General features: G+C 42.5%; 1 protein-coding gene across 3 annotated transcripts in view; it reads right to left on the bottom strand.

Annotated features, from left to right (window-relative positions):
* The window catches only part of LOC122556563 (organic cation/carnitine transporter 2-like), a 132,885-nt gene extending 119,822 nt beyond the window's left edge, over positions 1-13,063 (bottom strand). For 2 of the 3 annotated variants that reach the window (XM_087995256.1, XM_087995255.1), the window contains exon 1: positions 12,056-13,063. In XM_087995256.1, the coding sequence (XP_087851382.1) occupies positions 12,056-12,445 (390 nt within the window). In that variant the 5' untranslated portion in view covers positions 12,446-13,063. The remainder of the gene's footprint in view (positions 1-12,055) is intronic. The other variant, XM_043703377.2, reaches the window with a different exon arrangement.
* Between the last annotated feature and the right edge of the window lie 2,878 nt (positions 13,064-15,941).

Genomic DNA, 15,941 nt, shown 5'->3' with positions numbered 1-15,941 from the left:
TGCACCTCTTTTTGACATTTTCACTCTAAAATGAAACAATTTAGCACAGTAAAAACAATATACAACTGACGTCTCCAAGTGCAATATGCTAAAAGGGGTGCAGGAGCAGAGGTCACCGGCTGTTTTTGTGCATTAATCATTGAACCTGTTTTCAAGATGGCAAGGGAGAAGGACACTTCAGCTGGAGCTTATCCATTCCGGCTGTTTCTTTCTCATTTCTTTCCCTCTTTTCTTCTCTCTTGGTAAATCTTTTCCTTTTTCCCTTTGCTCCTGGCCTCAGCTTGGAAGCGGCGAGGTGTCCTCTTGGTCTGACCCAGCCCATGCCGGCATCTCTACCTGGTCTCTCAACAGCTAGACATTGTGGTCTCTTGGCTTGGTGTGGCAGTATCTCGGCCTGGCCTCTCTGCCCAGCGTAGTGATGTCTTGGCCCAGTCTCTCGATGGCCTGGGGCAGGCTCTCAGCCCGATGTAGCAGTCTCTTGGTCCAGCATGACAGTATCTCGGTGCACGAGTGGGTCCCAGTCAAAAGGTATGGTTCTGGAAAAGGACAGCAGGTCAAGTAGCATCCGAGGAGCAGGAGCGTCGTCGTTATGCTGCCTGACCTGCTATGCTTTTCCAGCACCATACTTTTTGACTCTGACTCTCCAGCATCAAACAGTCCTCACATTCTCCTAGTACGAGTGGGCCCTGCCAGGTATGGTCCAGAGGCAGCAGGAGGAGATCAGGGAGGTAGCATCTTCAGCAGCAATGGCATAGCAGCCTAATGCAGGAAGAGGGAGCAGTGAGAGAAGCTCCCCCATATCTGAGGTGGTAGTATTGAGAACAAACAGCTGAGTTCTCCCAGAGAGGGAGACAAGCGGAGAACTCATTAACGACTATCAAACTTTTAACTTTAATCCTTTATTTTTCTAGTTTATAGCAAGAAGGAATTTAATGTTAGCTATTACTTTATTTCTTTATTTTTCAACTTATTCTGCATAGGTAATGCTCCTGTATTTCTGTACTTGAGCACATGTGGTGATAAAAATCTAAATCCAAATCTGAATCTGAATGTGAATGTAGTAGAAAAGGTTAAGAACATGATCAGTAAAGCAAGCAGAACCTTGGGATTTATCAATAACGAGTGAAAATGCAAAGAAGTCTTATCACGCTGAATAAAACACTCGTTTGGCTTTATTTAAGAGTATTACATCAATTTGTGGGCAGCACACTTCAGAAAGAAGGCAAAGGAATTAGCAAAGGTGTGGAAAAGACTAATGAAAATGATTCCATGGATAGGAATTTTCAGTTACTACGTTGAAGAAAATGGAGTTATTCATCGGAGAAAAGGAGGCTGGATCATGATATTCAAAATTACGAGGAGTTTGGACAGACTAGCAAAGGAGAAGGATTGCTGGTAGGATTGAGAATCAGACGCTACTGTCAAAAGAAGAAATGGTGACTTCACAGAGCATGTGGTTAGGATCTGGAACATACTGACTGAAAGTATAGTGGAGCAGGTTGAATTGAACTAGTCAAGAGGAAATCATGTTATTATTTAGAATATTGTGAGCAATTCTGGTCTCCCTTGTATATGAAGGATATTTTGAAACTTGAAAGGGTTCAGAAGAGATTTACATGGGTGTTGCCAGGGTTGAAGGGTTTGAGCGAGAGGGAGAGGCTGAATAGGCTGGGGCTGTTTCCCTGGAGCATCAGAAAGGTAATCTTATAGAAGTTTATGAATTCCTGAGGGGCATGGATAAGGTAAATAGACAAGATCTTTTTCCTGGGGTGGGGGAGTCCAGAACTATAGGGCATAGGTTTCGGGTGAGAGGGGAAAGATATAAAAGGGGTGTAAAGCACAATTTTTTCATGCAATGGGTCGAGTGTGTATGGAATGAGCTGTCAAAGGAAGTGGTGGAGGCTGGTACAATTACAACATTTAAAACGCATCAGGATGGGTATACGAATAGGAAGGGTTAAAGAAATATGGGCCAAGTGTTGGCAAATGGGATTAGATTAATTTAAGATATCTGGTCAGCAGGGATGGGTTGGACCTAAGGATCTATTTCCATCTGTAGCATGTCTATGACTCCATGATTCTATCTGAAAAGAAACAGTCAGCAAGGCTGCAAGCTGAAGACAGGGAAGTAGTTATAAGTGATTTACCCCTTCAGCAAGCCAGCAAAGATAAGACAAGCTAAATGACCACCTGTAATGTACTATTGTACAATTCTGATTCTATAGGCATAAGTTAAAGTCCTCCCCTGGCACGATTGCCAGGAGGGTGGTACTTAATCATCCTGGCTGCTGTATATTGAACCCATTATTAGGCAATAATTCCATTTGCATGTGTACACATTCTAGTCAACCAGGAAACATGCTATTCTAGACATAACGATGAACTGTGAGACAAGATTGAATAATAACCTCACGGAAAAGAACCTCTAGGCAACTGGGGTCATAACATGAGAAAGTTCATGCTCAGCTTGAATGGACTAATATGTTGATCCAAGACTAATATTTTAAACTTAAATAAAACTTTCGGCATCCAATCGATGAAGGAAGTATGAATTCAAATTTCACAATGGCAGTTTGAAAAACTGAAAAAAGTTATTTTTTTAAAGATTGGAAATAAAGAGATGGCTTTATTAATATTGACCATGAGGCTGTCTGACTTTTCTATAACAACCCCAACTACTCCAACAACTTCCTTTAGGAAGGAAACCTGTCAACCTGTCAGACCTGTATGTCACACCTCAATGTCTTCTAATGTTGCCACTAGCCACCCAGCCAGCTGTAACAACTGAATCAGCAGAGTTAAGAAAGCTTCATCACCTTCACTGATTGGTCATAAATGCAGCACTGCCAGTAACTCACACATTCAAAGAGTAGGCAATGATTAAAAAACATAACCAAGTTAAAAATATAAATCAGTCAGTATTTTGACCCATGATTGCTGTTATGTGAATCTGATATAAAGCACACGTGTAATCAATGAATGAGGCACGTCTGTGATCTCTGACCTAGTCAATTTCCAAATAATCACTATCTCAGTCCAGACATGAAAGATTCCCTATAGGATGACCACCTTACGTTTCAAAGAAATTGGGTTAGTAATTAAATTGCTGGCATAATAGAAGCAATAGCAACATCATTTTGAAGTAAGCCAAACCGTCCCGGAGAGAGAACTCCAGTGTCACCCCTCAGAACATTGCTTCTGTTCAAGCTCAAATAAGTGTAACACTTTGTGATCTCTACAGGTTGTGCAGAGAAAGGTGCCAGAGCATCTTATCCAGTGGATACCCAAGTGGACTGTCAAAGTAATTTGATAGACTGTCTAAATGACAGAACCCACAAGCACCAAGGTGTCACTTGGCTGATAGTGAGAGGGTCTTTTACCCTCAGACCCTTCCAGCACACCCAGAACCTCTTCACTATCATGCAGTGTTCATGAGATGGGTGTAGTGAAGATGTACCATCAACCATCTCCTTCTGAAGTGTGCCTTTACAAAGCATGTCACAAAAGGCATCCAGAGATTTTCATCTTGGTCCATCCCAAGCAGCTCCATAAGGCAGAAGGTTTATTATCCTGGTTGTTCCCAAGGACACAAACTGAAACAAACATCAACTATTGCTGGAGGACCTTCAGCCAAAATATTCTTTGTTTGGCCTGAAACCTGTTGGTTTTCCAATGAAAAGTGCTGTTCACAGACAGGTGTTGCATCCTGGCATATTTCAATGACCATGACTATGTTCAGTGGAAGCATCATACTGAAAACAGTGTCCACAAAAGAGAATGACCACTAGCTAAGACCCCCATGTTGTAGTACATTGAGAAACTGGAATCCACATAAAACCACTTTGACTGTGTGTTCAGTATGAAATTTATTTTGTAAATAAAACCTGCAATTATGAATATAATGAGGCATCACTGTACTGAAACAAATTGAGCTGTAGTGATTTTTATTTAATTTTAGCTTTGAACAGCTAAAATTTACTTACACATTTTCCTTAATACAGTACATTTCTGGAAATAAATTTAGAAAGCCCACCACCTCCTCTAGTCACTTGTGGACTGGTAACAAATGTAGCCCTTCCAGAGATTGTTAAAAATCACAGAACACCAGGTTATAGTGCAACAGGTTTATTTGGAGGTACCAGCTTTCGGAGCGATGCTCCTTCAATAAATATAATAACTGAAAGAAGTTAAACTTTCCTAACTGGGATAAAGATATGATTCAGCATATAAATCAGATTCAGATTGCTATTCAGTGAGTTCAATGGTACACTGTCACTGCTTGTCAGTGATGCAGAAAGGAATGTTGAAGGTGGTGAACAGGATACTAATCAAGCTGTTTCCTTCTTTACAGTGTTGAGCTTTTTGAATATTGTTGAAGCAGAGTGGAGTGTATCCCATTACACTACTGAATTCAACCTTGCAGATGGTGGACAGGCTCTGGGGAGAAAGCAGCTCAGTCACTTGTCCCAGAACTCTCAGCCTGTTCCTGCAGCTACAGTATTTGGTCATCTGGTTCAATTCAGTGACGGCAAACTCTGGGAACTGCCAGTGGGCATTCAGCAATGATAGTACCATTAGTTCTCAGAGAGATACTGCTAAATTCTTGCTTGTTGGAGGTGATCATTGCCTGGCACTTGTTCATTAAGCAGTTTCAAACGATAAATATAAGACCTTCAGAAATCTTTGGACAATAGGTTGTTTACCGGCAAGTGGAACCACATATCCTGCCTGAATTCTGAAGTCACTGGTTAATGCAGTAGGGTTCAACTGAATTTTAGAAATTTTTTTAAGCAATGAAGGAGGGTGGTGGAGTAAATGATAGGTGGTTATGAAGCCCAGAGAGCAAAAACAACTGTTGGGCAGGCAAAGGAATGGGTAATGTCAGCCTGGAGAAATGAATAGCTGCTGATTTAGACTGTTACTAATGGGATGGTTGTGGTATCTGCCCATGTAACGACAAGGCCGAGTGTTTGGGAATTGGGGTAAGGACATGGAAGAAGGTGCTCACACTCTAAGAATTATTAAAGTCTGTGTTCACTGGGCTGTGGGGTCCCCAAGTGGGAAGTGAGATGCTGTGTGCCGCCTGCAAGCAAGTGAAAATACCTTGGAGAAAGAAGCGCAAGGAACAACAAGTCCTAACAAGCCAATTGGATCATCTCTATGAACCCTGTGAACAGACACCATTCATCTGCCCTTCCATTACATAATATTATATAATTGCCTTTATATTAGATATAGACAACGGAGTTCAAATGAACCTCTTGAACAATATAAAACGTGTTGGGGCATTCTTAACAGGGAGATCAGGAAGGCAAAGAGGATGTGAGATAGCTTTGGCAAATAAGGTTAAAGATGATTCAAAGAGATTTTACAAGCACATTAAGAGCAACTAGAGAGAGAACAGGGCCCCATAAAGATCAACTAGGACATCTTTGTGTTGAACCTCAGGAGAAGGGAGAGGTATTAAATTAATATTTCTTGCCAGTTTTTACTGCAGAGAAAAAAATGGAGGCTAGAGAACTCAAGGAAATAAATATTGTTTTGAAAATAGTACACATTGCCAAAGAGAAAGTACTGGAAGTCTTGGAAAATGTAAAGGTGAATAAATGTCCGGGACCTGATCTAGCGAATCCCAAGACATTGAGGAAAGTTGGGGTGGAAATTGCAGGACCTCTTTCTCAAATATTTGTATCACCTATAACTACAGGTGAAGTGCTGAATGACTGAAGAATGGTTAATATTGTGCCTTTGTTTATGAAGGGAAGTAAGGAGACCCCTGGGAACTTTAGACCTCGGAGTCTGACTTCAGTGATGGGTAAGTTGATGGAAGTGATTCTGAAAGATAGGATTTATATGCATTTGGAGAGTGTTTATGGATAGTCACCATGACTTTGTGTGAGAGAAATCAAATGTCTCAAACCTGATTGAGGAAGTAATTGAAAAGATTAATGAGGGCAGAGCGGTAGATATTGTTTACTTGGACTTTTGTCAAACCTTTGACAAGGTTCCACATGGTAGGCTAATTAGTAAAACTAGATTACATGGGATTCAGCGTGAGCTTGCCAATTTGGTTACAACATTGGCTTAATGGCAGGAGACAGAGAGCGATGGTGGAGGGTTGTTTTTCGGACTGGAGTCCTGTGACCAGCGGTATTCCACAAGGATTGGTTATAGATTCACTTTTGTTTGTCATTTATATAAATGGTTTAGATGAGGATATAGAAGGCACAGTTAGTTAGTTTCTAGGTGACACCAAAATCAGTGGTATAGTAGACAGTGAAGAAGACATAGTTACGCCAGAGAACAGAGGTAGCTGGGTAACAGTTAGAGGTGGGAAGGGGAGGAAGCAGGCAATGCAGGGATCCCCTGTGGTTGTTCCCCTCAACAATAAGTATACCGCTTTGGATACTGTTGGGGGGGACGGCCTAGCAGGGGTAAGCTGCAGTGACCGGGTCTGTGGCGCGAGGTCTGGCTCTGAGGCTCAGAAGGGAAAGGGGGAGAGGAGGAGAGCGCTAGCTATAGGAGACTCTTTAGTTAGAGGGATGGACAGGCGGTTCTGTGGACATGGGCGAGACTCTCGGATGGTTTGTTGCCTCCCGGGTGCCAGGGTCCGAGACGTCTCGGACCGTGTCTTCAGAATCCTTAAGGGGGAGGGTGTGCAGCCAGAATTCGTGGTGCACGTTGGCACCAATGACATAGGTAGGCAGAGGGGTGGGGAGGTCATTCAAGAGCTCAGGGAGTTAGGCTGGAAGCTAAAAGCTAGGACAGACAGAGTCGTCATCTCTGGGTTGTTGCCGGTGCCACGTGACAGTGAGGCAAGGAATAGGGAGAGAGTGCAGTTGAACATGTGGCTGCAAGGATGGTGTAGGAGGGAGGGCTTCAGGTATTTGGACAATTGGACTGCATTCTGGGGAAGGTGGGACCTGTTCAAGCAGGACGGGTTGCATCTGAACCAGAAGGGCACCAATATCCTGGGGGGTAGGTTTGCTAGCACTCTTTGGGGGGGTTTAAACTAATTTGGCAGGGGGATGGGATCCGGACTTGTAGGCCAGCAAGTAGGCTAGCTGTTTGTCAGGATGTCCAAGAATGTAGGGAGGCTGTGGAGAAGGTAGCACTGACAGGGAATACTTGCAGACACAGAGATGGGTTCAAGTGCGTATACTTCAACGCAAGGAGTATCAGAAATAAGGTGGGTGAAGTTAAGGCGTGGATCCGTACCTGGGACTACGATGTTGTGGCCATCATGGAAACGTGGATAGAAGAGGGACAGGAATGGTTGTTGGAGGTTCCTGGTTACAGATGTTTCAGTAAGATTAGGGAGGGTGGTAAAAAAGGAGGGGGGTGGCGTTGCTAATTAGAAATGGTATAACGGCTGTAGAAAGGCAGTTCGAGGGAGATCTGCCTTTGGAGGTAGTATGAGGTGAAGTCAGAAATAGGAAAGGTGCAGTCACCTTGTTGGGTGTTTACTATAGGCCCCCCAATAGCAGCAGAGATGTGGAGAAACAGATTGGGAAACAGAATTTGGAAAGGTGCAGAAGCCATGGGCGATTTCAACTTCCCAAATATTGATTGGAAGCTCTTTAGATCAAGTAGATTGGATGGGGCGGTGTTTGTGCAGTGTGTCCAGGAAGCTTTTCTAACGCAGTATGTAGATTTTCCGACCAGAGGGGAGGCCATATTGGATTTGGTACTTGGTAACGAACCGGGACAAGTGATGGGCTTGTCAGTGGGTGAACATTTTGGTGATGGTGACCACAATTCTGTGACTTTCACCTTGGTTATGGAGAGAGATAGGTGCGTGCAACAGGGTAGGTTTTACAATTGGGGGAAGGGTAAATACGATGCTGTAAGACAGGATCTGAGGAGCATAAGTTGGGAGCATAGGCTGTCAGGGAAGGATGTCGTGGAAATGTGGAACTTTTTCAAGGAACAGATACAACGTGTCCTTGATATGTATGTACCTGTCAGGCAGGAAAGAGATGGTCGTGTGAGGGAACCTTGGTTGACGAGGGAGGTTGAATGTCTTGTAAAGAGGAACAAGGAGGCTTACATAAGGTTGAGGAAACAGGGTTCAGACAGAGCAGTGAAGGGATACAGGATAGCCAGAAGGGACCTGAATAAAGGGATTAGGAGAGCTAAGAGAGGGCATGAAAAATCTTTGGCGGATAGGATCAAGGCATTTTATGCGTATGTGAGAAACATGAGAATGACAAGAACGAGGGTAGGTCCGATCAAGGACAGTAGTGGGACACTGTGTATTGAGTCGGAAGAGATAGGAGAGGTCTTAAATGAGTACTTTTCTTCAGTATTTACGAACGAGAGGGACCGTATTGTTGAAGAGGAGAGTGTGAATCGGACTGGTAATCTAGAGGAAATACTTGTTAGGAAGGAAGATGTGTTGGATATTTTGAACATCTTGAGGATAGACAAGTCCCCCGGGCCTGACGGGATATATTCTAGGATTATGTGGGAAGCAAGAGAGGAAATTGCAGTACCGTTGGCAATGATCTTTTCGTCTTCACTGTCAACGGGGGTGGTACCAGGGGACTGGAGAGTGGCGAATGTTGTGTCCCTGTTCAAAAAAGGGAATAGGGATAACCCCGGGAATTACAGGCCAGTTACTCTTACTTCGGTGGTAGGCAAAGTAATGGAAAAGGTACTGAGGGATAGGATTTATGAGTATCTGGAAAGACACTGCTTGATTAGGGACAGCCAGCACGGATTTGTGAAGGGTAGGTCTTGCCTTACAAGTCTTATTGAATTCTTTGAGCAGGTGACCAAGCATGTGGATGAGGGTAGAGCAGTGGATGTAGTATACATGGATTTTAGTAAGGCATTTGATAAGGTTCCCCATGGTAGGCTTATGTGGAAAGTCAGGAGGCATGGGATAGAGGGAAATTTGGCCAATTGGATAGAAAACTGGCTAACCGGACGAAGTCAGAGAGTGGTGGTAGATGGTAAATATTCAGCCTGGAGCCCAGTTACAAGTGGAGTTCCGCAGGGATCAGTTCTGGGTCCTCTGCTGTTTGTAATTTTTATTAATGACTTGGATGAGGGAGTCGAAGGGTGGGTCAGTAAATTTGCAGATGATATGAAGATTGGTGGAGTTGTGGATAGTGAGGAGGGCTGTTGTTGGCTGCAAAGGGACTTAGATATGATGCAGAGCTGGGCTGAGGAGTGGCAGATGGAGTTCAACCCTGCCAAGTGTGAGTTTGTCAATTTTGGAAAGACAAATAAGAATGCGGAATACAGGGTTAACGGTAGGGTTCTTAGCAAGGTGAAGGAACAGAGGGATCTTGGGATCTATGTTCATAGATCTTTGAAAGTTGCCACTCAGGTGGATAGAGCTTGTAAGAAGGCCTATGGTGTATTAGCGTGCATTAGCAGAGGGATTGAATTCAAGAGTCGTGAAGTGATGTTGCAGCTGTACAGGACCTTGGTTAGGCCACATTTGGAGTACTGTGTGCAGTTCTGGTCGCCTCACTTTAGGAAAGATGTGGAAGCTTTGGAGAGGGTGCAGAGAAGATTTACCAGGATGTTGCCTGGAATGGAGAATAGGTCGTACGAGGATAGGTTGAGAGTGCTAGGCCTTTTCTCATTGGAACGGCGAAGGATGAGGGGTGACTTGATAGAGGTTTATAAGATGATCAGAGGAATAGATAGAGTAGACAGTCAGAAACTTTTTCCCCGGGTACAACAGAGTGTTACAAGGGGACATAAATTTAAGGTGAAGGATGGAAGGTATAGGGGAGATGTCAGGGGTGGGTTCTTTACCCAGAGAGTGGTGGGGGCATGGAATGCGTTGCCTGTGGGAGTGGCAGAGTCAGAATCATTGGTGACTTTTAAGCGGCAATTGGATAGGTACATGGATGGGTGCTTAAGCTAGGACAAATGTTCGGCACAACATCGTGGGCCGAAGGGCCTGTTCTGTGCTGTATTGTTCTATGTTCTATGTTCTATGTTCTTTGTTCTATGTTCTATGTTCTATTGTTCTATTATCAATGACAATAAAGAGATCTTGATCAGTTGGGTCAATTGGCTGATGAATGGCAGATGGAGTTTAATTTAGATAAATGACAGGTATTGCATTTTGGTAAAACAAACAAGGGCAGGACTTATACAATTAAAAGTAGGGCCTTTGGTCGTGTTATAGAACAGAGAGACCGAGGGATTTAGATACATAATTCTTTGAAGTTTATCGGTAGTTAAGAAGGCCTCAGTGCTCTGTGCCCTCAATGCTCAGACCTTGGAGTATAGCAGTTGGGATGTTATGTTGAGGTTATGTAAGTACTCTTCCGGAGTACTATGTCCAGTTATGGTCACCCTGTTACAGGAAGGATATTATTAAGCTCGACAGGGTTCAGAAGAAGGTTATCAGTATGTTGCCGGCTATAGAGGGTTTGTGTTTAGGAGAGAGTGGATAGACTCGGACTTTATTTTTCACTGGAGTGTAGGAGGTTAAGGGGTCACCTTAGAGATTTATAAGATCATGATGGGAATAGATAGTGTGAATGGCTGGTGTTTTTTCCCTATGGTGGGGGATTTCAAGATTAGGGATCATGTTTTTAAGGTGAGAAGATTTAAAAATACATAAGGATTTTTTTTAACAGATGATTGCTGTGTGGAATGAACTCCAGAGGAAGTTGTGGATGTGCGTACAGTTACAATGTTTAAAAGACATTGAGATAAGTTTGAAGGGATGTTTGAAGCACAGCAATTGATACTAGTTTAGGTTAGCGTCATGGTCAGCATGGAATTGGTTGGAGCGAAGGGTCTGTTTCTGTGCTGTACTCCATGACTATGACTAGTATTATTCTATTCAAATAAATTACACAAATCATTTAGGACTGGAGAGGAGTAAGATTCAGTTCAGAGAGGCACAAAGTTAGCACACACAAATTCAAATTAAGATTAGATTCCCTACCGTGTGGAAACAGGCCCTTCGGCCCAACAAATCCACACCGACCCTCCGAAGAGTAACCCACTTCCCTTTAACTAATGCACCTAACGCTATGGGTAATTTAGCATGGCCAATTCACCTAACCTGCACATCTTTGGGCTGTGGGAGGAAACCAAAGCACCTGGAGGAAACCCACGCAGACACGGGGAGAATGTGCAAACTTCACACAGACAGGAGGCTAGAATCAAAACCGGGTCCCTGTCGCTGTGAGACTGCAGTGCTAACTACTGAGCCACTGTGCCGCCCACATTTGGCTTTTCAAGCATGCTCCACCATTTAATAAGATCGTAGTTGATCTAATGTAACCTTAATTCCATGTTTTACCTACTCTTGACAATCTTTTGCCCGTTGCTTCCTAACAAGGATCTATCTACCTATGCCACTTATGACACTCTGAGAGTCATTGCCAATTAAGCCTTTTCAGAAGCTATCGCTCGCCTCTTTTCTTAAATAGGTGACACGTTATTTTTAGATGGCTCTTAGTTTGGTATCATTCCACAAAAGGAAACATCCCCTTCACAGCTACACTAGGAAGACCCTTAAGATATTAGATGTTTTAATCAAGCTGCCTCTTCCTTTCCTTTAATCCAGCAAATAAAAGGCTAGTTTATCTAACTTTTCTTCATACATCAGTTTACCTATACCAGGTATTAGTCCAATAAACTTTCCCTGATCAGTGCAATTACCTCCTTCCTTCAATAAGGAGACCAATATTGTACACTACTGCAGATGTGGTCTCAACACTGCACTGCAGAAGAGATACAGAAACCCTATTTTTGCGTACAATTGCCTGCACAATAAACAGAAACATTCTTAATTTTCCTAATTACCTAGCACACCTGCCCACTAGGACACCCAGATTCCTCTGCATCTCAGAGGGGTCAGAGGCAGAAGTCTAATGCGCAGAAAATGAAAAGTCTCAGATTAAACCACATTGGGCAGAGGCCCCATAAACAAAAGTGCAGTTGCCCAGCCAAGTTTGGATTTAAATGCATCTGCTCCCTTTACTTAAAAAGCATCGAGATACATGACATTTACCTTCACAAACTCCTCCCTGTCACAATCACAAACACTGTGGTTGCTCCAGCCGCTTACCTCGCTGACGATGGTGGAGATGTACTGCTCCTTACTGTACACCCATCCATCCAAACAGGGCTCCTGTCCCACCTCAGAAATATTGACGGAATCCGGGTCAGGGAATATCTCCGAGAGGTTCTTGATCACATCCAACCGGTACCGTCTACATTTGCTGTACTGGAGTTTGTCCTTGTCTTGTTCCAGAGGGATCGTGCGGTTCATCCACGCTTCACTGAGGTTGAGGTGCCCGGGAATTAAACAGCGGTGTTCAGGAGTATCGGCGATGAAAATGATGGACATTCCGCAGAAACCATTGGGGAAAATGCTGAGGCTCAAAAGGAAGAAGATAATTTTCTGAAAGGGTCCCCACTCTCCGAGAAAAGCGGTGATTTCATCGTAATCCCGCATGTTAGTGACTGTGGGAGAACTGGCAGTAACTCTCCCTAAAACTGCAGCAACTTGTCGTCAGGAGGCAGACCGGAACTACAGACTGGAGCTGTTTCAAACTGTAGTAACAGCTCAATTGTTTCCACCTATAAATATTAATCTGATCTTCAGCCGGCTCCTCCCTATCCCACTACACTGTACACCAAGGGAGATTCGTTCAGTAAACAGCTCAATTGCCAACTCTGAGCTTGCCAGGATACTATTTGGCAGGACAGGCACTCTGACGTTATGTTTAACCACCAACCATGATTAGCATTTCTGTTTAGTTAGTTGCTACTGATAAGAAATGAAACATATTCTACAAATGCACGCAAAGCAAATGACTTACATTGAACGCACTTTTGCTGCTTATTGACACTAAGGCATAAAGATAATTGGTACCTTATTGACAGGGACACAAGGCACAAAGGCAAACAAGTAACGTCCAACCAGTATAAACTATGGCTTATATTGCAGCCAGAATGTGATGCAGTGTTGAGGTACCCCACTTCAGATGACACTCGAGGATCTGATCCTTACAACTGGTCACTAATTAGCAAATTAGAAACTGGATCAATGTCGCAGGCATCATCAGGAAATAGTGAAAACGACTCTGACTCGCCAAAAATCTGCCCCGGAAGAAAATATGATCCAGTGTATATTTTAAAAGCCCGACTTAGTCATTAGCTTCTAGAAGAGTTTTCAGATGAGTGCAACTCAAATTTTGATATTTTGGTGAAACAAGTTAATCTATTTCAAAGCAAGTAGGCTCTCCTTAAATGTTTGTTCCTCACAACAGAACACAATAAGTCTCAACAATCAACAAATGAATGAATAATCAGGTAACCTTTTTTGAAGATGTAGGTCAAATAAATAATATGCACCAGAAATATTGATGGGCATTATGCTTTGAAATCTTCAAATGGGTTTTGAGCCTACAATTTTCCACAGAAAGTTTTTTTTTTAACAGAAGTAAGGGTGCTAGCAAACGTGCAAGGATGACAGTTTAATTAGCATGTATATACAGTTAATTGGAATCAATGTTAAATGACAACTTTGTAAACGGATGGGTAACTCAATGTTCGGAGAAAAAAATATTTAAATTACATAATCAGTGCTTAATTAAAACATTATTATAAAGCTTTAACCTGAGAGATCTTTCAGTTCACAGGCTGTAAAATGGAGCAAAAAAGTAGGAATAACAGTAGACCATTTGGCCCCTCAAATGTTTTCTGCTGTTTTAAGCATAGCTGCTCATCTACTGCAATGCAATTTTCTGACATTACCCTGATATTATCTGATATCTTCAATATCCAGAAATCTAATCATCTGTATCTTGAAAATACTGGATAGCTGAGCTTCCTCATCCCCTCTTTGAATGAAGGGATTCCTCCAGATCTCAGTCTGATAGATTTGCCTTAAATTCTGACACTATGTGCCCTAATTGTAGACCCACCCAGTCCATGTCAGGGAAATGTCATTAAGAATTTTGTAACTTTCAATGCGATCAACCTTTCAACCACTATAGAATATAATTTCCTCAATATTTCCTTATAGGACAGTGCCAGGAATTAGTGCGGTGAACCTGGACTACACTCCCTAAATGGCAAGCACATCCTTCCTTCAGTAAAGAAATCAAACTGCACACAATAATCAAAAACTCCTGCCACTCCAATTTTACTCTTTTCCATTGTCTTCCATTGGGCAGGAGATATAAAAGTTTGACAGATTCAAGAACAGCTTCCTCCCTGCTGTTATCAGACTTTTGGACAGACTTCTCAAATACTAAAGTTGATCTTTTGGTGCAAATTCACCAAGGTTCTGTAAAATTTGAGCTAGACCTTTTTACTCATGTATTCAAATTTTCTTCTGATAAAGGCAAATATGTCATTTGTCTTCCCACTTGCATGCTGCACCTGCATTTTAGCTTCCAGTGATTTATGAATAAAGATACCCATATCCCATGTTCATCAACACTTTCCAACTGCACACCATTTAAGATATACTTTGCACCTCCATTCCTTCTACCAAAGTGGATAAACTCACACTTATCAACATTGTATTCGATCTGCTATGTTTTTGTTCACTCATTCAGTGGTCCAAATCCCCTCGACATCAGTTTGCATCATCCTCCCAACATACATTCCCATTTAGATCAATGTAAACAAGAAAGTAAATGCTGAATGGCTCCCATGGTTTGGGGTTTTAGTCCATATGCTCAAATTCTGGATTTCCAATCCAGTGATAATATCATTAACTGTTGCTTCCACTGTAAATATGCTGCATGTTAGTGACTTGTGAGTGATTAGTAACTCAAATTGATGATAAGTATGTAAGTTAGTTCACTGAGCTGGAAGGTTTGTTGCTGCTCCACAGCAGATGTCATCTCCCTCATCTTACAGTCATCCCTGGAACATCTGAATAAAGAACAATACCCAAGTCAGATTCCTATTTATCGACTTTAGCTCTGCATTTGACATCAAAAGCCCAACCAAACTCATCACCAAACTCTGACTCTTGTGGGAGATTAGAAATGTTGTTTTTGCAGGTGGAAGGAGGGGGGGTATTAATTCTTGTAGCATGTAGCATACTTAAGGCTAAGACTTTAATGAATATAGAGGGTCTTTTAAAGAAAATAGTTTTAAGCTAGGAAATAACTTTAAAGGGTTGTAGCTGACCGGGGCAGCGGTATTTACTGCAGGAATTGCCGCGGGACGGGGTGCACCGAAATGACCAGGTAATTCTGTGCACAGACCAAGGTAAGAAAAGAGACCTTTAAGTATTGCCTTGGTGGTCGGGACGTACGGAAGTACGGGGAATTGGTGATTTATAAAATTAAGCATATGTCCATGGAAAACAGCCCGTGTCAGAAGGGCTAGTAGCTGAAGGGCTACTGAGGGTGCACTTCGTAACTAACTTATGGCCAGATATCCAGAAAAATATTCAAAAGCTAGAGGAGTTGTTGCGGGAAGCTCAAAGTGTCTGTGAGACATGGTGTCTGTGTGTGTATGTGTGTGTGTGTGTGTGTGAGAGAGAGAGAGAGAGAGAGAAAAGAGCTGTACAGCAAGTAGAAAGTTTAACCCTTTGTGATTCGGTTTGAATGCACATTTGTTTGTTGGTGATTGAATGTTTGTGCTTTGTTCCCTGGAGCTTGAGATCCAGGACTGTTTTGAATCTGATTTCTATTATGGAAATTTTAACACGATTTCTTTTAAGGTTAAGGATTTTACAGATTATGAAATAAAATGTTAACTCCTGTTCTTTTTATAGGTCATGACTGCCTTACTACCAGTTTCTAACTAATCTCTTTTATCTTTACTTAAAAGTGATTTATGGAGAACAGTTGAAGTTTAAAAAAAAGCTTATAATTGGTCAGATTAATCGGATGAGTAAAGTGTCTAGTCAGGACCCTGAAGGGGGTGTGGAAGAAGGTGACACCGGACCTTGTTAAGATGAATTAAATTAGCAACAATGGGAG

This window comes from Chiloscyllium plagiosum, unplaced genomic scaffold, assembly GCF_037043375.1.
Source record: "Chiloscyllium plagiosum isolate Xiang-an unplaced genomic scaffold, Cpla_swu_hap1 HiC_scaffold_16, whole genome shotgun sequence".
NCBI lineage: Eukaryota > Metazoa > Chordata > Chondrichthyes > Orectolobiformes > Hemiscylliidae > Chiloscyllium > Chiloscyllium plagiosum.
This window is presented reverse-complemented; position numbering and strand designations above follow the sequence as displayed.